Here is a 20,914-nt window from a genome sequence, read left to right on the forward strand (position 1 = left end):
GCCAAATGCCACAGCAAAGTCAGTGGGCGGTTTTTGGGGGAGGAGGGGTATTATCCATTAATCATATGCAATGTTCCCTCTAAGCACCACAGTTTTGTGAGCAGAAATAGCTAGCAGCATTAAAGTTGTGAGGGAGTCTGTTTTTTAGAAGATTAGTTCCATCACCTTGTAAAAATCGCAGAATACATCCTTTTAAAATTATATTTAAACTATATTTTAAGAATTTAAACATTATGAGAGAAAACAGACTCAAGTAAAATTTCACCCACACCTTTCCACTATATTGTCCTCCAGAGAGCAGGTCTACCCACCCCAGTGCACTATGTTGGTAGACCTGGCCTCAAGAGAATAGATCTACCCCTTTCTTTTCACTATATTGGTAGACCTGACCTCTGGTGAACATCCCAGTTCTGTGCTAAGCCATAAAAACATGCCAACACTTTGCGGGAGGGGGGGGGGGGGGAGAGAATGCTTGCAGTTTACTCTTTTATTTTTTTAGTGAAATATGACAACCAGCATTACAGGTCAAGTATAACAGAGGAGGAACAATCACTGTCAGAATCCTGCCTAACCTAACAAACAGGAAGTTGCTTAAATGTTATCAATCTGCCCAAACTATTTATTTGTTCAAATATTTATATCCCACTTTTTCTTGTGTCCCAAAGGCAGCTTACAAACTATACTGAAAAGCATAACAGGAATGTACAAAGCCCCCCACTTTTTCCAGCTTCATTGTAGCCTATAGGGATCATTATTGTAAAAAAAAAACCTGAAAAAACCCTAGGCTATAATGGAGAATTGATCTGGAAGTATCTGGGGAGGGGTGGTATCTTTGGGGAGGTAGAGGCACCAAAGTTACAGCATAGCTGCTAGTGCTCAAAAACCTCCCCAAGTTTCAAAAAGATTGGACCAGGGGCTCCAATTCTATGGGCCCCAGAAGAAAGTGCCCCCATCCTCCATTGTTTCCAATAGAAGTTGCGAGCTGAAGCAGAAATACCTGAGCTGCTTGTTAAAATTTTGTGCATTAGTGCCCCCTAGTGCAGCTTAGAGGGAACAATGGTCACATATGTCAGAAATGGAAGTTCTGGTGGCAAGCTCTCATGCTCTCCTGCCCCTATAAAGCCACTTGTAGAGGGGGACATTTGAATTTATTTTCTCTGATCAAATTATAAAGGTCCTTGTTCATCAAGAATTTCATAAGCTCCTTTCTTTGCTCTCCTTAGAACTGCAAGACCAAGAGACACCCCTAGAAGATAAGAAATTTTCCCAAGCATGTAAGTATTTTGCAATACCTACATCCTCCAGCAAAAAACAATACCCAAAGCCTTTACTGTATTTTTTAGTTTTTCTTTTTCTTCCGGTCCAGTCCTTCTTTGGTATTTTCTTCCTTCGGCGGGGTGTAAAGCAGCAAGTAGATAATGGAAGTCCCTCCAAAACAAAATGTTTGAATCACCCACTGGAACTGGGTCGAACGATCTGTGATGCCTTTGTCCCTGGAGGGAAGACACAAACCCTTTCAATATTCAATCAACTTTCAATATTCATATTGCGCAAGTATAGATTGGGAAGGGAGGTGGAGAGGTGCAAAAAGCCCTCCAATCAAAAACAGAGAGTTGGAATTTGAAATTAATAGTTATGACAGGGTCTCTTGACTGATCAAAGAGGAATTAAAATGTGGAATTTACTGCCACAGGATGTAGTGGTGGCCACAACAATAAGCAGTTTTATCTGTCCTCATGAATCTACCTATCAGTGACTACTAGCCATGGTGACTAAAGGGAACCTCCACATTCAGAGGCAGAAAACCAGTCTGAACCTTAGAGCCAGAAGGCAACATCAGTGGAAAGCCTTGGCCTCTCTGCCCTGCAGCTGTCCCTCCAGAGGAACTGGTTGGCCACTGTGTGAGACAGGATGCTGGACTAGATGGAGCCTCCCTGGTTTGATCCAGCAGGGTCTGCTTATGTTCCTATCAAGCTGTGGGCTCTTCTGGAATCTTGAGAAAAGGCTGAGGGTGACACCACAATATGATCACTATGGGGTGGTGGGGTCAGTCACAAAATAGCTGCCACAGTTGGAGGGGTAATTACAAAATTTTGGGGAGGATTCCCTTCAAGGACCCTCCTCTATAGGAGTAGCTTTTTCCTGAATGGGAGCTTCCTGCAGATCCTGCGGTGATGCCTCCTACATCCTTCTGAAGCCTCTAATGACAGAGCCCTTGTTCAGGAAGATCACATGACAAATACTGCGAAAGAAGTGTAATGAAGGAAGCTGAAAGCCTGTGAAAGGATGCTGCACAGAATCTGTATGATCATGTGACTATAAGCTGGAGACAGGACAAGCAAGGCAGAGCTGGAAAAAATACAGAGGTGGGCAACCAAGATGATAAGGGGGTTGAGACACCTGACTTATAAGGAAAGGCTGAAGAGCCTGGGATTACTCAGTTTAGAAAAGAAATAATTAAGGGGGGACATGATAGAGATTTATAAAGTTATGCATGGGGTGGACAGAGTTGACAAAGAGAAATTTTTATCCTTCTCCCAAAATACTAGAACTCGAGAGCATGCAATGAAGTGGATGGGCAGCAGGTGCAGGACAAACAAAAGGAATTACTACTTTATACAGAGAGTGATTAAAATGTGGAATTTGCTGACAGAGGAATAAACAGATTTCAAAGGGACAAGATTCACAGAGGATAAGTCTATCAATGGCTACTAGCACTGGGAATAGAGGGGAACCTACACATTCAGAGGCACAAAGCCTCTGAATCCCAGAGTCAACATCAAAGGAAGGTCTCAGCCTCTCTGCCCTGTTGTTGACCTTCCATAGTATCTAGTTGGCCACTGTGTGAAACAGGATGCTGGACTAGATGGACCCTACTAGAACATAAGAGAAGCCATGTTGGATCAGGCCAATGGCCCATCCAGTCCAACACTCTGTGCCACAGTGGCCCCCCAAAAATTATATATATAAAAATTATATACACACACATATATATACACACACTGTGGCTAATAGCCACTAATGGACCTCTGCTCCATATTTGTATCTAACCCCCTCTTGAAGCTGTCTATGCTTGTAGCCGCCACCACCTCCTGTGGCAGTGAATTCAACATGTTAATCACCCTTTGGGTGCAGAAATACTTCCTTTTATCCATTTTAACCTGACCGCTCAGCAATTTCATTGAATGCCCATGAGTTCTTGTATTGTGAGAAAGGGAGAAAAGTACTTCTTTCTCTACTTTCTCCATCCCATGCATTATCTTGTAAACCTCTATCATGTCACTCCACAGTTGATGCTTCTACAAGTTAAAGAGCCCCAAACGTTTTAACCTTTCTTCATAGGAAAAGTGTTCCAACCCTTTGATCATTCTAGTTGCCCTTTTCTGGACTTTTTCCAATGCTATAATATCCTTTTTGAGATGCGGTGACCAGAATTGCACACAGTATTCCAAATGAGACTGCACCATCCATTTATACAGGGGCATTATGATACTGGCTGATTTGTTTTCAATTCCCTTCCTAATAATTCCCAGAATGGCATTGGTCTTTTTTATTGCAATCGCCCACTGTCTTGACGTTTTCAGTGAGTTATCTACCACGACCCCAAGATCTCTCTCTTGGTCAGTCTCTGCCAGTCTGATCGAGCAAGCCTCTTCTTATGTTCTTACGACCCTGGGCTACCTAATCTGCTTGGAGAATATAGCAGGCTGTACAAGGACCTCCTCTCCCTAATTAGCCTCATTAATTCTATTGCATCTCCACTGTGAGGGACTAAATCATGCAATTCTACCACTGTTGAGATTTGCCAGATTTCCTCAGTTTGAAAAGGCACTGACTCCTGAAAGCTTATACTTTGACAATCCTCCTTGTCTTGACGGTGCTACTGGATTCAAATCTAATTGAAAAGATACAAATTGCCACTGTGAATGGACTCTACAATCAGGAAGTACATCACAATTCTTACCATCAATCTCAATTTTTTTTAAAAAAAATGGTAAGACAACTCTAGGCAAATTGTAATATAGGCCCAGGTTTAGCAGATGAGGTGTAAGCTGGGATGATTTTACTTCACGCTACACGATTAACCACTCTCAGCACCCTATAGATCCTTTTTCATAGACACCCAGCATGTCAGGGAAAACAAGACACACACACACACCACCCCAACATAGCACTTCCTATGTGTAGGGAATGTTTTTGTATAGGGGAGCTCACATTTAGAGCAGTACAATCCTGTAGCATGTTTTTGACTTCATCTGGGCGAGGGAGGGAGGGAAGAGAAGAAAAGACTTACCGGCACAGCTTGATACAGTAAAGTGCTTCTACAATGTGAATTAGCCAGACGATGGCATACCTGAAAATGAGGGGGAAAGCAATGGTTTTGGAATATGTTGCTTCATATGTGGCCTGAGGCAGAGGTCTGATTGGTGCATCCCTCACTACAATGTAATTAAAACGCAGAGGCTTTCCTGCCCCTCACTGACCTGTATCCTTAATGCAGCTCCCATACCCCAGAACTTAAATGGAGAGGGGGGGGGGGTGTTGCTTCTATAACCATCCAAGACCTAAAGCACCCCGGTCTGGACCCCAAACTGCATCCTCAAAAGCATGCCTGATCAAGAGCTTGCTCTTTTTAGCCAATTGCTGCTGACCCTGACCCTTAAGCCCCCATCCCCACTCTTGGATAACCAGGAGGACCAAGACACAGAGCATGGAATCTGGGGCTCTTTTTTAAAATTCTACTTACGCAATATCAACATAGATCTTGTGATGCTCCACCAGGAATTTTGTGAAGGTGCCTACTGGTCCCAGGAAGTCATAGGGAAATGTTTCTGGTGAAAAGACTGTCCACTATGAGAGAGGAAAAGGAGAGAGGCATATTCCTGAGCATTGATTAGACATTTCCACATCACCTTATCATTCTCCTCACCTCCATTTGATCCTCACAATTCATCCTGTGAGGTAGGCAAGGCTGAGAGGACATGAGTCACCCAAGGTCACCCAGTGAGCTTCCATAGCATGAGTGGGGACTCGAACCCACATCCCCGGATACTATTAGCCATTACAGTGCACTGGCTGTCTCTTGTCAAGCTCAGTCTTCGGAGGTCCTTATATGCTAAATGAATGACATATATGTCTTACACAACAGAAAAGCAAAAGGGTACCCATGTAGTGCTGCTGTCATTTCTTTGGTAACAGGCATTCTTTTTAGCTCAGTTCTAGAAACACAACATCCAGAATGGGGCACAGCATAGAAATTAACAGCTGCTTAAGAATCCCTTATTTATTATATTTATATCCCGCCCTCCCCTAACAAGATATAAATAATTATCCCAGGTAAAAGTTTCTAGTCCTCATGACCGGAAAATGACGAGACAGCACAGGAGTTCATAGTAAGCACAAGAGCTCAAAAGAAATTCAAGGTCTGACTATTCCAACAGTAGGGGACTGATTTTTTTGTATCAGTTTAAATGTTTATACCCTCTTTTTCTCAGTTTCTCACCAGCTGACAGTTTTCTCTGCCTCCAACTTCATCCTCCAGCAACCCTGTGAGGCTCAGCGTGGCCGTGGGCATTGGAACCTGGGTCTCTCAGATTTCAGTCCGAGACTCTAACCACTAGACCCCATGGGATGTCAACAGCAGTAATCAGTACTCCCTCTAGTTTCTTTCAGTCTCAAAATTTCCAGTTCTTCATCTCTATTTTCTGAAGGTTGTTTACCCCCAAAAGCAGAGGTCAAAACAGCTTGCCCCTCAGACTAGTTTTCTCTATGCTGTTCACACTTTTATCTCGGAATTTCCTTTCTTCTCACTTTGGAGACAAATTTTTCCTTAAAGAGTTTCCCAATAATAAGGAATTCCCACATCATATAAGGGTCTTAATAAAACACTTCAATTTTCCATGATGGTTTTCTTCCGTCTGCTCGATGTTTCTTTCACCCAATTCAGTTGAGAGTCCCATGTTCTTGCTCAGTCATGCCTGGCGTCCACTAGTTTTGCCAACAAGGGGTCAGTTACTCTTTCTGGATTCAATTTTCATCTAATGACACCTCACCCTGAACTTCCTGTACTCCGCAGCCCTTTGGCTTTTTCTTCACTGTAACTTCCATGCATCTGATGAAGTACTCCAGATAAGCCAAAAGCAGCGTATTTTGCAGCCTGTTTCCTCTTCCCTCAGAACACTGCTGCCAGACTTCAGCTGTCAGCCTTCGGGCCACCCTGCAGAATGCTTATCTGGTGTGTGCCAAGGGAATTAACTTCATACCAGGCTTCACTCTAATAAAACCAGGGATTTCTTCCCCAGAGCTGAAGTACTGCTAGAGTCAGTAATAAACAAGTTCTGCCACCTCAGTCAGGATATCTGCTTGGCACAGCAATTATACTAGCACTTGATCCACTCCTGAGCCCGCTTTAAAAAACAGCATGCACAAATCAATGATGCTGCCCTTTCATGGTTTTTGTGGCCCACTCTGGGCTCTGGGACCATAGGTTGGGCTATGCTGCTCTGTATAAATGAAAAGCAATCAGTTCCCAGGGCACCCAGCAGCCCTACAGAGGGAAGAGTTCCAGTCAGTGTTCCCTCTAAATAGAGTTAGTGATCACCAGCTCAGTTTTCTTAGCCTCCAGCTCACATGTTTTTGTCTTGTGTCAGGAAAAATGGCCCCCAAGCAAACTAATGTATACAGTAGCTCACAACTTTAAAGTCAGTAGCTCACAAAGTAGAATTTTTGCTCATGACACTCCACAGTTCAGAGGAAGTATTCGTTCCAATCCCCATTTGCCTGTCTAGGGATCTGTCCTAGGTAGCTGTATCCAGCCCAAAAAACCACCTAAGCAAAACCACGGTCAAACATAATTCCCTGGTATACTCAGTTAAGAGCTGGCACAAAGAGGCCCACGAAAGCTTGTCTTTCAGTTGGTCCTGCCACAAAGGAATGGAAGCTGTTTCAGGATCAGAAGACAAAGTCCCACCAAGCCCATAAGATTGCAGCATCTAAAGCAGGGGTGTCAAACATGCAGCCTGGGGGCCTAATGAGGCCCCTGGAGGGCTGCTATCAAGCCCCCAAGCAAGTGACTCGTCTGCTTCCTTCTCCCTCTCTCTTGCTTCCTTTTGCATCTAAGCTTGCTTTACAAGGTTTGCTCAATCGCACAGGAGCAAAACCTCTATTTTCTCCATTGGCTGAGGCTCCTCCCCCTCCTGGTCCCCTGGGGAAGAAAGGAAAGAGCCAGAGCTTCCTTTGCCCAGTTCCCTGAATGCCATGGGAGAAATACAAAGAAAGCACCTTTAAGACCAACAAGTGCTAATGTTTTAAGCATGTTTTAAGTTTGTTTAAAAAAAACTTTAGTCATGTTTGTCTGTGTCCTTTAAAAAGTTATTATCTCTGTTGGCTAATCTTAAATAGGTACACATATGGCCCAGCCCAACACAGCCCAGTCCAGCCGGACAAGGTCTCATTTATATCAGAACCGACACTCATAACAAATGAGTTCAACATCCCTGAGACTCCAACTCAGCAGAACCTGCTCTACCTTTAGTCCTTTGAGCAAAAGAACAGCACAAGGATGCAGCAATTACAATCGGAAGCTAGTTGCAACCTCAACACGATTGCTAAATGTGGATCACAGAAGCCTGCTGCAGATTCCAGTTCTCCTAGATTACTGCTTCGAGCCAGCTCTCTTTTGTAACTTGCATGCTTCCTGAGACCTGCACAACAGCAGGTTGTGACAAGAAAAACACACAAAGATTGAAATGCCGCTGGAATCCTTTGCCATCTGAAGAGGTTCAAAATAATCATATTGTGAGATTCTAAGAAAGTGACCATCAGAACATTTACCAGCACTTTCTTAGGAGACAGGATCCTTGTAGTGGATTAAAGTGAACTTGGGCAGATGGTTATTTCTTCATTGGGACATTTATACCCCTCTTGGCTCCCCAATGGAGACCCAAAGCAGCTTACAGAATTGTTCACCTCTATTATATCCTTGCAACAACCCTGGTACGGTAGACAGTGATTGACCCACATTCACCCAGCAAGCTTCTATGGAGACAGAACCTGGGTCCAACACTCTTAACAGTCTGCTCCCATTTGTTTCTGCCTGGGAATTCAAAACACAAGGGAAAAGCCCGCCTGACGACACCATCAATCAAAGAAGCTTGTTCCATGAATACACAAGAGAGGATCTTTTCAGTGCCAGCCCCACAATTATGGAACATCCTCCCCATTTTATAATTGCATTCCATTTGCCAGGCTGCCCTTCCCTTCAAGCAAGACTGCGTTTAATTAAATTTAAGGGAAGACTGCATTTAATTAAAGTAGTCCTAATTGGGGTTAATGTTTTTATTTTATCAATATTGTCTCTCGGCTTGGCTTCGCGAACGAAGATTTAAGAAGGGTGCAATAGTCCACGTTTGCTGCAGGCTCGCTGGTGGCTGACAAGACCAATGTGGGACAGGCAGGTCCGGCCACAGCGGCTGCAGGGAAAAGTCTGATTTAGGGTTGGTCCCGTAGCAGTGCGATTCTTCCTCAATCTCCTTTTGTCCTCAAGACCAGCTATGCGTGCGTTCTCAAAGGAAGAGATTGTATCAATATTGTAAGGCACCTTGAACTCCATTAAGGAAGGAAGAGAGCTAATAAATATTTTACATAAATATAAATAAATAACCACTCTGAGGAATAGTGGTTAGAGTGAGATCTAGGTTCAAATCTCCACTCGTGCTATGGAAGCTCACTGCGAGACCTTTGGCCAGTCCCCCCCCCCCCACCTACCTACATTCGATGGAATAATCTCGTTCTCGGCTAAATAAAATCTCATTTTCAGCTAAATATTGCAGAATCAGGAGCCAGGTACCGACAAAGGTGTCATTTGTATCATCACTGGAGGGTTTAGACTATCAGCGATCTTTCCAATCCCAAATTGTGTCCATAGTTTATCAAACGATAGTTCTAAAGTGGGTGCTTCCTTGTCATTTCATTTGGAAGCAATGGCTAACCTTGTTGCCATCAGTAAGATAGAAATAACTTTCTTGCCCTTATTTGCGAAGAAGTCAGACCACAATTCTAGCAGGTCCAAGGTAGGAAATTGTACAGAAATAGTAAATAAAAAGAGAACATTCCTTGACAAAAGGAATGGGTAGCAAGTTTTGTGCTACCAATCCAAATCATTTAAAATCTGTAATGTGAGGAACTACACACTTTTTGCACTACAGAAAAACTTCACTGCTTCTTGCATAGAAAATACAGGAGGAATTTTTGAACATCCTGATTTCTTTTTAGCACTCATGGCACACCTGCGGAAGCATTGAGCGAAATTACTTACTGGAAGACTCCAATGAAAGGATAATACAGGACAATATTTCTCTGTAAAAGGTTTGCTTGGGTCAGTCAGGCAGTAGATTCAGGATAGACAAAAGGAAATACTTCTTTACACAGTGAGTGATTAATACATGGAACCTGCTGCCAGAGGATGCATGAAGAAGACATTTATACTCTGCCCTCCACTCAGAGCGGCTCACAATCTCCTTTATCTTCCTCCCCCACAACAAACACCTTGTGAGGCGGGTGGGGCTGAGAGGGCTCTCCCAGCAGCTGCCCTTTCAAGGACAACCTTTGCCAGAGCTATGGCTGACCCAAGGCCATTCTAGCAGGTGCAAGTGGAGGAGTTGGGAATCAAACCCGGTTCTCCCAGATAAGAGTCAGTGCACTTAACCACTACACCAAACTGGCTCTCTACTGGCATGGATTGTCAGAGGAATAAATAACTTTAGAGGGGGTCAGACTGATTTATCAGTGCCAGTGAACCATGGTGACTAAAGGGAACCTCCACATTCAGAAGCACTAAGCCTCTGAATCCCAGTGCTAGGAGAGGAAGGCCTCAGCCTCTATGCCGTTGTTGGCCCTTCAGAGGAACTGAAGAAGAGATTGGATTTACACTTCACCCTTCACTACCCAAAAGAGTCTCAGAGAAGCTTACAATCTCCTTCCCTTCCTCTCCTTGCACCCTGTCAGATAGGTGGAGTTGAGAGAGCTTTGAGAGAACTGCTCTTGAGAGAACAGCTCTGAGAGAACTGTCTGATCCAAGGAAAAGTACTGAACATGTTCTCCTGCATTGTACATTTTACTGTGTTATTCATGCCATTTACTTAGATCCTCTTCTTCGAAATCATGAGGGACAATCTTATGGTGGTAAGACTCTTTTCCTATTGTCCTCTCATAACCCTGAGATTATTGAGGCTGTGGCAAAATATCTATGCTGTGATTCTAAGAGAGGAATGTTTCAAATGTTGGGGTAATATATGTTTTCTCCCTTGCTGATTGTGCTGTTATGCCAATAAAGGTTGTTGTTGTTGTCATCGTCTGATCCAAGGTCACCCAGCTGGCTGCATGTAGAAGAATTGGGAATCAAGCCTGGTTCTCCAGTTTAGAGTCTGACTCTCTTAACCCATACACCACACTGGTATGAGACAGTATGCTGAATTAATGGACCACTGGTCTGATCCAGCAGGGTTCTTCTGATGTTCTTAAACCAGCAGGGTTTATGTTCTTAAACCAACATTGGTTGTGCAAAACAAGGGTTTGATAGAGCACCTGAGGGCCAAATTCTAGTTTCACAAACAAGCTATCATTAAATCAAAATTCTGAGTTACATTTAAACTGAGCCTAACTCTTAGAGCCTGAGAATCGGGGGAGGGGGAAGGTTGGCCTTCGTATTTTACTCCAAGACTAGTTGCTTTCAGCTCTGCCTACATCCCCCTTTGGAAACTGAACACAGGTCACAAAAGGTATGTTATGCTGTGTTTCACAGGCACCAGCCCAGATTAAATGATTAGAAAGTAAAAAGCTGCAGCACTGCAAACTGATGGATGTAGGGATGGGCACAGACCCAAACTGCAAGCCAAAGTCCGGCCTGGCCCAGTTCGGGGCTCATAAGTTGAAGCAAGCTTGGAATCATGTTCACCATGATGCATGCCTACCAGCCAGGTAGCGTCGGGCCCCGACCCCAGCGGTCACACGTTCTCCGGAAGTGACACTAGCACATCATCGATGTGCATCACTTCCAGAAAACACGAGCATGTCAGGGGCAGGGCCTGACACTATCTGGAACTTGCAGGAGTGCGCTGCATATGGGTAATATGAAAATGCCAGGGGCAGGGCCTGACACTGCCTGAAGTGGTTCTGTTCAGGTGGGGTTTTGGGCCCAGGGGGTTCAGTCCAGGGCCACCTACCTCATGATCCCCAGACCAAACCAAAATGTTCTGTCTGTGCCCATCCCTACGGATGAGGCTAGAGAGACTGAAGTCATCAGAAGAAGCCTCCTTGGTTTTAATGCATCAAGAGTCTGCTTTAAGACATCACCTAGCACAACCAATATGTCAGTGGCTGGATATCAAAACTCAGAAGGTATGGTAGCTCTTTCTACCCACGTTACTCTTTTGTAGTCTAAAGGAAGCAGACAGACATGATCCACCATTCACCTAGCCACACCCTAGCAACCCCACTTGACACACCACACACCCTGCCAGGCCATTGCACAACTGTGCCTTGTTCAGCAGATGAGACATTGGCAAGGCCTGTGTAGAAACTAGATCATCAAGCAGTCAAAACAACATCACTCCAAAATTGCAGCCCTAGCTCTAGTCGTGAATATTTGCTTCATCTCTGCAATTGGAATTTCCCCTTCCCACATAAAGTCAAGCCTTTTATGTGAATAAAAGACCAGGCCTTTTTTAATGCAAGAGAGAGAAATCGGCAAGATGTATATAAGGTGAACTTTGTATAGTGTCAGACAGTGGAACTTCAAAGTAAGCAGACTTCCATTTGTTACAATGTCAAGGCTTTATTTGATAGTCCATAGTTTCTGAGCATGGATACATTGGAACTGATACTCTTTTCCTAGAGCCTAGATGTTTTAACTAAATGCACGTCAAAGGTTTTTCTAAACAAAAACTACATTCCCACATTAGGGTGATACATTTCACACATTTGCTTTCCCTTATCTCGCTGTGGTTCCCCTTCTCACAGGAACAGCTCTGCTGGCTTCCCTGAGGCATTTTATCTTCAAAGGATTGTTGCCTTTGTTAGTACCAAGGACAGGAATTCACAGTAGGGTTAGTAACAGCTTCACTTCTACTTTGATATGCAAGGCTTCTATTTGGGGTTAGTAGCAAATGTTAGAAAATGGAGTCAGTTAGGTCAAGCAATACATTGCAGTTTGCACCCAGCATCATATCTTAGCATGAGAGCATTCCAGTGTCTGACATACTGCCCCCCCTAAGCTCTTGCTCGGGGTTTGTCTGGGTGCAGTAGGTAAAACTTCTTCAGAAGGGAGCGGGCATGTAGGTCCAATGACTTGACCCATTCGTCACAGCTTGGTGGGAAGTATTTCCAGCGGACTAGATAGTACAGCACTCCCCTTTTTACTTTTGAATCTAGCACCTCCTGTACCTCATGGTGACTCTGACACTTCACTTGGGGCAATGGCTACGGCCTTTATGGTATAGTGACTCATAAGTCCAAATTTACTTGGTATGGTGACTAGCTCAGGTGCAACACAAAAAACCACAAGTGTTATACACAAACGTTTGTAATTGCAACACAGCATTGAGTGAGTTACAAACAAAATAAACAGACTTTGAAAAACTTGTTTGTGAATGTAAAGAATCAAAGGATCTTGCCTCAGCAAGATCTTTGTAAGATCTTAAATCAGGGTTCTGTATTAAAACAGAAAATGGCAGATAAGCAGGGGCAATTTATCTTTACCTCTAATGCACTGACATCTATTAGCGTTCAACTGAAGGAAAATTATTATAAGGTCCTACAATGGCATCTGACTCCTCATAGATTAAATTGAATCTCTGGAACCAACTGGTATAAATGGTGGAAATCTGGCTCCCCTACAGCTGATGCTGTACATACACCATGGAGCTGCACAACAATTAAAAAAGTTTTGGTGAGAGTCCTGTGTCAAATGGCTGGTTTCTATTTTCCTGAGGATCCCAGTGTCTGTGATAATACTCTCATCAAACACAGACCTGTAGCAGGTGTCCTAAGCAGGGTTGACCTTGGTTAGTATTTGGATGGGAGACCTTCAAGAAACACCAGGCACCTATGAATGTCTCTTAAGCCTTGAAAATGGCACAAGTTGACTGTGAGTTAATGACACTTTCCACCACATACACTCATTGCCGGTAAAGACAATGATTGTAAGCAGCTGGAAATCTTTCACAGGATTAAACATTATAGATCACAGCAGCTATCATATACCCTTGCCTGAAGAATGGTACACTCCTATCTGGCATAGCTGTTCTCTTCCACTAAGCGCGCAGAGGGAGGTAAGGGAGATTACCAGCAAGATCGGCCGAAGCAACCCTGGCAATCAATGGGGTGACAGATGTTGCAGCCAGATCGCCCTCACATCTGACTACATAGTTAAGAAGTGGAATAAATCCAATTTTTCAAACAAGAGGTAACCCTTCTATAACTTCTGGAATGAGAAGCTGTACCTTCCTATAGATTAGTATAACTAAGTATGCTATTGTTTTTCTTCTGAGCAACAGGCTCCAAATGCATCAGCACAGAAGTACTGTTTAACTTAACTGGGTAGAAACTGCTAAATGGAACAGGAAGATGAAAAACAAAAACTATATTCACAGATGATGATGTGTAGAAGAAAAGGTATGCGATTAGGTAAGAGATACAGGTGTTATCCAAGATAATGACAGGGTGAATAGACAGTGAACAATTTTACAAATATGTTCTTGTGTCCTACAATGATTCTTAGTCAGCTTCTCTCACTGAGTAATCTAATGTTACAAAGACAATTATTCCTAATTTACCTGACTCACACAGTCAGCTGCTTATGTTCTGTGTATTGCGATCCGTGAAACTGTCGAATGTGTCTGTATTGTGTATCTAAAACAAGATTTAAAAACAAACCTGTCAAAGCCTGGGACCCTCTTTCACATGAGAAATGCTGCCTCAGGGAATGGGCTCACTGCACCAACTCATTAGACAAGGAAAATAAAAAGACAATATTGGATTTATATCCTGCCCTCCACTCAGAGTGGCTCACAATCTCCTTTACCTTCCTCCCCCACAACAGACACCCTGTGAGGTGGGTGGGGCTGAGAGAGCTCTCACAGCAGCTGCCCTTTCAAGGACAACCTCTGCCAGAGCTACGGCTGACCCAAGGCCATTCCAGCAGGTGCAAGTGGAGGAGTGGGGAATCAAACCCGGTTCTTCCAGATAAGAGTCTGCACACTTAACCACTACACCAAGCTGGCTCTCTCCATTCCATATGTGCTCAGAGGCACATAACCTATTTCCCATGCTTCACAGCTGAAGGCCAATAAATGGTGCTTAGGAATAAAACTGTTTTCGTTGCCAAGAGCCATCTAATTACCCAGCCCTGCTCTAGTTAGCCATTCCCATGCCATTCTGACTGTTTTCTTGCTGGCTGACAAAGTTTCCTCAGCCTTGTTGCTGCTGTTTGTTTCGCTGTCCCTATGCTAAAGCTGCTTTTAAATTAACTGACTGCATCCTTTCGCAGAGATGCTTCTTTTAAGGTTGCTTCCAACATTTTATACATATAGTCCAGTAAGTGTTTGTAACACTCCTGTTTTCACAGATCTCTCCATAAGCAAAGCTTTTGATTGAGTAGATCTTAAGGACATAAGAAGAGCCCTGCTGGATCAGACCAATAGTCCATCCAGTCCAGTATCCTTACTCACACAGTGGCCAACCAGTTCCATTGGATGATCAATACCATAGCATAGAGGCCAAGACCTTCTCCTGATGTTCCCTCGTGGCTCTGGGATTCAGAGGCTTAGTGCCTCTGAATGTCAAGGTTCTCCTCAGTCACCATGGCTAGCTGCTACTGATAGACGTCGCCTCCATGAATCTATCTGATCTCCTTTTAAAACTATTTCTGTAGCCCTCATTACATCCTCTGGCAGCGAATTCCACATTTTAATCACTCCTATGTAAAGTGGTAATTCCTTTTGTCTGTCCTGAACCTACCACCCATCAGCTTCATTGGACACCCTCAAGTTCTAGTATTTTGGGAGAGGGAGAAAAATTGATCTTTGTCGACTCTCTCCACCCCATGCACAATTCTATAAACCTCTATCATGCCCCCCCCCCTTTAGTGGTCTCTTTTCTAAAGTTCCAAACACTTCAGCCTTTCTTCATAGGAAAGGTGCTCCAACTCTCGAATCATCTTAGTTGCCCTCCTCTGTACTTTTTCCAGTTCTGCAATGTCCTTTTGGAGATATGATGACCAGAACCATATATACAGGGACATTACAATATTGCCTGTTTTATTCTCAATCCCTTTCCTAATAATCCCTAACATAAAGTTTGCCCTTTTCACCGCTTCAGCACACTGGGTTGACACTTGCATTGAGCTATCCACTACAACCCTAAGATATTTTTCCCTGAAAAGCTATGGCTGGTTTTAAAAGAAATAGGTGTACCTCCACAGCATCTGATCATTTTGATGTGCAATATGTGCTCTGAATACAAGGCTACCATTAAGACAGAATACGGAGAAACAGAATGGTTTCCTGCTGGCAAAGGGGTCAGACAACAATGCATTTATCTCCCTAGCTCTTCATTCCATATGCAGAATATAGCATAAGGAAAACTGGATAAGATATTATTTAAATGAAGGCGGAGTGAGAATTGGTGGAAAGAACATTAATGACATATGCAGATGACAATCCATTTCTGGTAGAAAATAGTGAAATGGCTACTGCTAAAGGTTAAAGCAGAAAGTGCCAAAGCAGGATTACTGCTGAACATCAAGAAGACAAAAGTAAAGATTGCTGGGGAATTACACTACTTTAAGGTTGACAATGAAGAAATGGAAATTGTTAAAGATTTTCTATTCCTTGGCTCCATTATCAACCAACAAGGAGACTGCAATCAAGAAATCAGAAGGAGATTGAGACCTGGAAAGGCAACCATGAAGGAAACTGAAAAAGATCTTTAAGGATGTGTCATGTCACATTAAGAGAAGTTAAGAGTCACCAGAGAAAACAACAATAATGCTAGGAAAAGTTGAAGAGAGAAGGAAAAGAGGAAGCCCTCAGATGTGAATAGACAGCACATCACACATACACACTACTTAAGCTTCTCTCTCCCAGCAGCCGCAGAGAGTTTCAGAGGGCAGCCATGTTCATCTGCAGTTGAACAATTAGATTCGAATCCAGGAGCACCTTTGAGACCAACAAGATATTCAGGGTATTAAACCCTCAAGAGTCACAGTTCCCTCATCAGTATCTGACAAAGGGAGCTTTACTCTCAAAAGTTCATAGCCCAAAAATCTTGGTCTCTGTAATAGTGCTACAGGCCAGGGCTCAAATCTAGCTTTCCCATCAGTAATCTTATACTTCTCCAAAAGCTCTTTCCTGATGGCTTTTATTTATTATTTCCATCATTTAATTTTGATTTGCCCAATTTAAACTGGGCTCAGTATCCATACAACGATGGCTGCTGTGCTGGCACTTACAGGGCTGTGGCTCAGAGCAGAGAAGAGCAGCAACTTTGCTTTCAGAAGGTCCCAAGACCAATCCCTCCATTTCAGGTTAAAGAGATAGGTGTGATATAAAGAACCTGTGCCTGGAACCCTGGAGAGAGCGGGCAATAAGTGACCTTGGTAAAGGCAAGGCTTTGACCCTATGTGCAAACTAATATATTACACACATATAGCAGGATTGCATGTGTGTGCTGGGCCTGTTCATAAATAGTTTGTTCAATTCTGCCAGCAAAGCATTTAAACCAGGAAACATCTCTGTACTTCCATCCTGTCCCCCCCATTCAAAGAATTACCTTCTAGAAAACTGGGGTGAGGAGGGAGAAGAGGTGGGCAAGGTTGTCATCTGGAGAATGGCCCAAGCTGTGTCATTCATGTTCTCCAGGACAACAACCCAGTATTTATCCCTTCATATGTCAGCAATGACTAAAAAGAAATAATCAAAAACAGCTAGAGTCCAGTAGCACATGAAAGACTTAAAATTTGTGGCAAGGTATGTGTATTCGTATCTGAGAAACAAAGAAGCAACTCAAGAAAGCGCCTACCCTGTCACAAATTTTAATAGTCTTTCAGATGCTACTGAACTCTTATCTCCTGGTACAGATGGACTAACACAGCTACCATCATCTTGATCTGTCTCCATGGAAAGCACCACATTAGTTGTACAGAATGGAAATCCATCAACCTTGTAAAGGTATCTTAAAAAAGTGAGCAGTGACTCACAAAAGCTCCTACCTTGCCCCAGATTTTGTTAGTCTTTTAGGAACAAATGGATTGACTTTCTTGAACTTAAAAGATTAAATATGGAATACAAATATCTTACTTGGAGCATAAATGGAACTAGTGAGTGCTCCCTTCTCATTTGGTGGGCAAAGTATTGGAACTTCAGCTTCAGCATCTGACCTCCCAGTGACCAGTCTGGGTTGGACTGATTTGATCTTCTTGCAGTTCAAGAGACTCTCAAGAGTCTTCTCCAGCACCACAACGCGAAAGCATCTATTCTTCTGCACTTGGCCTTCCTTATGGTCCAACTCTCACAGCCATACTTAACTACTTACCTTTACCTTTTTTTTCAAATCAAGACTGTGAATAATTATTTTAATTTTTTAAATTTGTATTGAAGCCTTGCATCAATTGCCTGAAATAGCAACTGTAAGCTAAAATTTTGCAGATATCTGAAATCAAGTTAAGCAAACCTCTATGGGGGGGGGGGGGTGACTATAGAAACTGATTGAATATCTAAAGTATATATATGATATGATATGCTCCTGTCCATTTATATTTTACTGTAGAAGCCTGCATAAGATTATAATGTTATGATTATGTAAATATAGTAGCTTTATGGAAAGGTTGTAGAAGCAAACTAGCAAAGCTAAGAAAGATGGTATCTGGAACAAGGTCTACAAAAGAAGAGATTAGTTCTAACGAAGATATCCAGATTATTGCTGAGAAGTTAGAAAAATCCCTTTCCTGGTAAATTAAAACTTTAACTGCTGAACTTAAACAAGGAAACAGAGGATTATTAACACAACTACAACAAGATATCAAGGAAGATATACAGAACATAAGAACTGAGATTTCAACCGGACTGCAAGAAATAAGCCAAAAGATTCAAGAAAACAAACAAGAGATTCAAGAAATCAAGACAAAGCAAAAAGAACTTGAAGGAAAAATAGGACAAGTTGTAAGTAGCACAACATCATCATGCTTATTGCTTCAGCTGTTGTTTCTCCTTAATTAAATCCATACAGCGGTTGCCCTTATACATTTATTAGTCCTGTTTTGTCTCAAAATACCATCAATCATGTTATATGCTAACTTGCTCTTCAGCCTCTGTCTATATATTTGAAAGGTTTTCTTCTACTTTATTGTATCTGAAGAAGTGAGCTTCTAAAGCTCATACCTTGAATAACAATCTGCTGGGTCTTAGAGGTGCCAGTGGACACTAGCTTTATTCTTTGGCAGGGTGGCCACATGTGGCTCTTTCACACATACTGTACAGCTCTTGAAGCCCTCACCACTCCATTGGCTGGCTTGGAGAAGGATTTCTCTCTTTAAATCACTTCTCCAAGCCAAGCCACCCTAAGGAAAAGATGCTGTCAGCTAACTCCATGCTTGAGAGGAGATGAATGGAGCGTAACAGCAGAGTCTCAATTTCTTTTAATTATTATAAGAGATATATTTACATATTAGCCTCCTACTCTGACATTTATTGCTCCACTGGATTTTCCCCATAATTAAATCCAAACATATTGTGACCCATACACTTAGCTTATTATTACTATTTAGTCTTTGCATATGTCAAAACATCTTCATCAATTTATATACTAATTTGCTGTTCACCTATGCAGAGGCACCTATCTAAATATATGAAATGTTAACTTCCATTTCTACGTATCTGAAGAAATGTGCTTGACCATGAAAGCTCATGCCTTGGATAAACTTTTGTTGATCTTAAAGGTGCCTGACTGGACTCACAATTTGTTAAACACAAGTGGTTAACATCATGATATATTCAATTTTTCACAAGGGGAATGCAAATCGAAACTGAGAGAAGATTTGGCAGCACAAGGATATAGCTGTCAATGGTTTTTAATGCACAATTACTAGAAAGGTTTAACGTTGATAAAAGGCTGAATGGATTTGAGCAACTTGTGACTGTATATGGAACAAAATTATGTATGAATGATGATCATTTCATTGCTAAAATGTATAAACATGTTAAAACTGAAGACAGGTGAAAGACTTGTTAAAATTGGCAAAAACATTGGACGTACTATATAAATTCAACAATGAGAACATTTGTGGTTGAAGGGTCTCAGATTTACATGAAAGGGTCTCAGATTTTAGGAAAGATCTTAATTATAGCACCATAATCTTACGTATAGCACCATAATCATGATTTTAAGGATGATTTTATAACTGAAATTGTATATGAATCTAAAACTGGAATTTATAATTGATTATTGCACATGGTTTTATTGTACACTGTATTTACATGTTGTGAGCTGCCCTGAGCCTGCTTGCGGGGAGGGCGGGATACAAATAAAAAGTTATTGTATTATTATTATTACATCAAGTATCAATCTGAAGGAATTTTTAAGCAAATGATGTCACCAGATAAATTAGCCCAAATGTATAAAAATGTTTTGAACAAATGTTGAAAGTGTGAACAGCATGAAAGGACCCTGAAACATACCATCTATGGTGGACATGTAATAAAGCAAAAAAAAAAAATGGATACAAATACATTCAACCATCCAGAAACACATTCAACCATCCAGAAGATTAATATACAATGGAAACCAGAGACTTTTTTTGTTGGGACTAATCGATAATCAAAAAACCACCTTATAGAACTTTGTTTTTCTATTTGAAAACGGCAGCAAGGCTGTTTTATGTTCAAAAATTGGAAACTTTGACAATACCTAGAATGGACGGCGGTTGGTGAAAAAGCAGATGGCCAAGGTTGCTTCCTTGATTAGGGATAATACACTTTCCAAATGAGAGCCAGTTTGGTGTAGTGGTTAAGTGTGTGGAGAACCGGGTTTGATTCCCCACTCCTCCACTTGCACCTGCCAGAATGGCCTTGGGTCAGCCACAGCTCTGGCAGAGGTTGTCCTTGAAAGGGCAGCTGCTGTGAGAGCCTCTAAGCCTCACCCACCTCACAGGGTGTCTGTTAGAATCATAGAATGGGAAGGGACCTCCAGAGTCACCTAGTTCAACCCCCTGCACAATGCAGGAAACCCACAATGGGGGGAGAAGATATAAGAGATTGAACCGTTCTGAGTCTCTGATTCAGAGAAAAGAGCGGGGTATAAATCTGCAATTCTACTGTTATCTGGAAACCCCTTATGGACTTCATGTATGAAATGGGGGGGGGGGGGGGGAATGAACTGATAAACTGTGGGTTTCGAGGTTAAGAGATAAAAATATAAGATTACAAGAAAAGGAGTTGTACTTCTTTTACTGCAACCTTAGAGTAAGGTGCAACATGTTAGTGTATTTATTGTCATAGGAAAAAATCCATCGTTATTCAACTATGACGTCTTCATAACTCAAAAGGGGTGTGGCTGGACTCTCGCTCTTTTCTGCCAGGCCACCCATCTTGAGCTATCTCCAAAAAAGAAACAGGAGGGACAACTGCCCAGAATGCGAAGAAACACCTTGGGAACCAGCTCAGGACCGAACGGCTCCGGGCTCAACTCCGCTACGAGGCTCCTTCGGCGCGCTTGAGCAGCCTGGCCTACCTGGCAGGGTTGTTGCCGCCCTGACCCCCCCCCCCCCCCGCTCCGGCCCCACTCACGCCGTGGTACGCCAGGCAGAACGCGACGGCCGCCATAAACACCGGGTGGGTTTGCCTGAAATAGGTGGCGGGCCTTT

The 20,914-nt window shown here is 42.7% G+C and overlaps 1 protein-coding gene across 1 annotated transcript; it reads right to left on the reverse strand.

The window, feature by feature from the left end:
- Nucleotides 1-1,252: 1,252 nt before the first annotated feature.
- LOC132573263 (transmembrane protein 254-like) lies at nucleotides 1,253-20,914 on the reverse strand. Its single transcript, XM_060240766.1, has 4 exons — nucleotides 20,838-20,914; nucleotides 4,748-4,851; nucleotides 4,295-4,354; nucleotides 1,253-1,493 (listed from the first exon to the last, which is right to left on the reverse strand). The coding sequence occupies exons 1-4, from the start codon at nucleotides 20,871-20,873 to the stop codon at nucleotides 1,340-1,342; spliced, it is 354 nt and encodes a 117-aa protein (XP_060096749.1). The 5' UTR covers nucleotides 20,874-20,914; the 3' UTR covers nucleotides 1,253-1,339.

Source organism: Heteronotia binoei, chromosome 6, assembly GCF_032191835.1.
Source record: "Heteronotia binoei isolate CCM8104 ecotype False Entrance Well chromosome 6, APGP_CSIRO_Hbin_v1, whole genome shotgun sequence".
Lineage (NCBI taxonomy): Eukaryota > Metazoa > Chordata > Lepidosauria > Squamata > Gekkonidae > Heteronotia > Heteronotia binoei.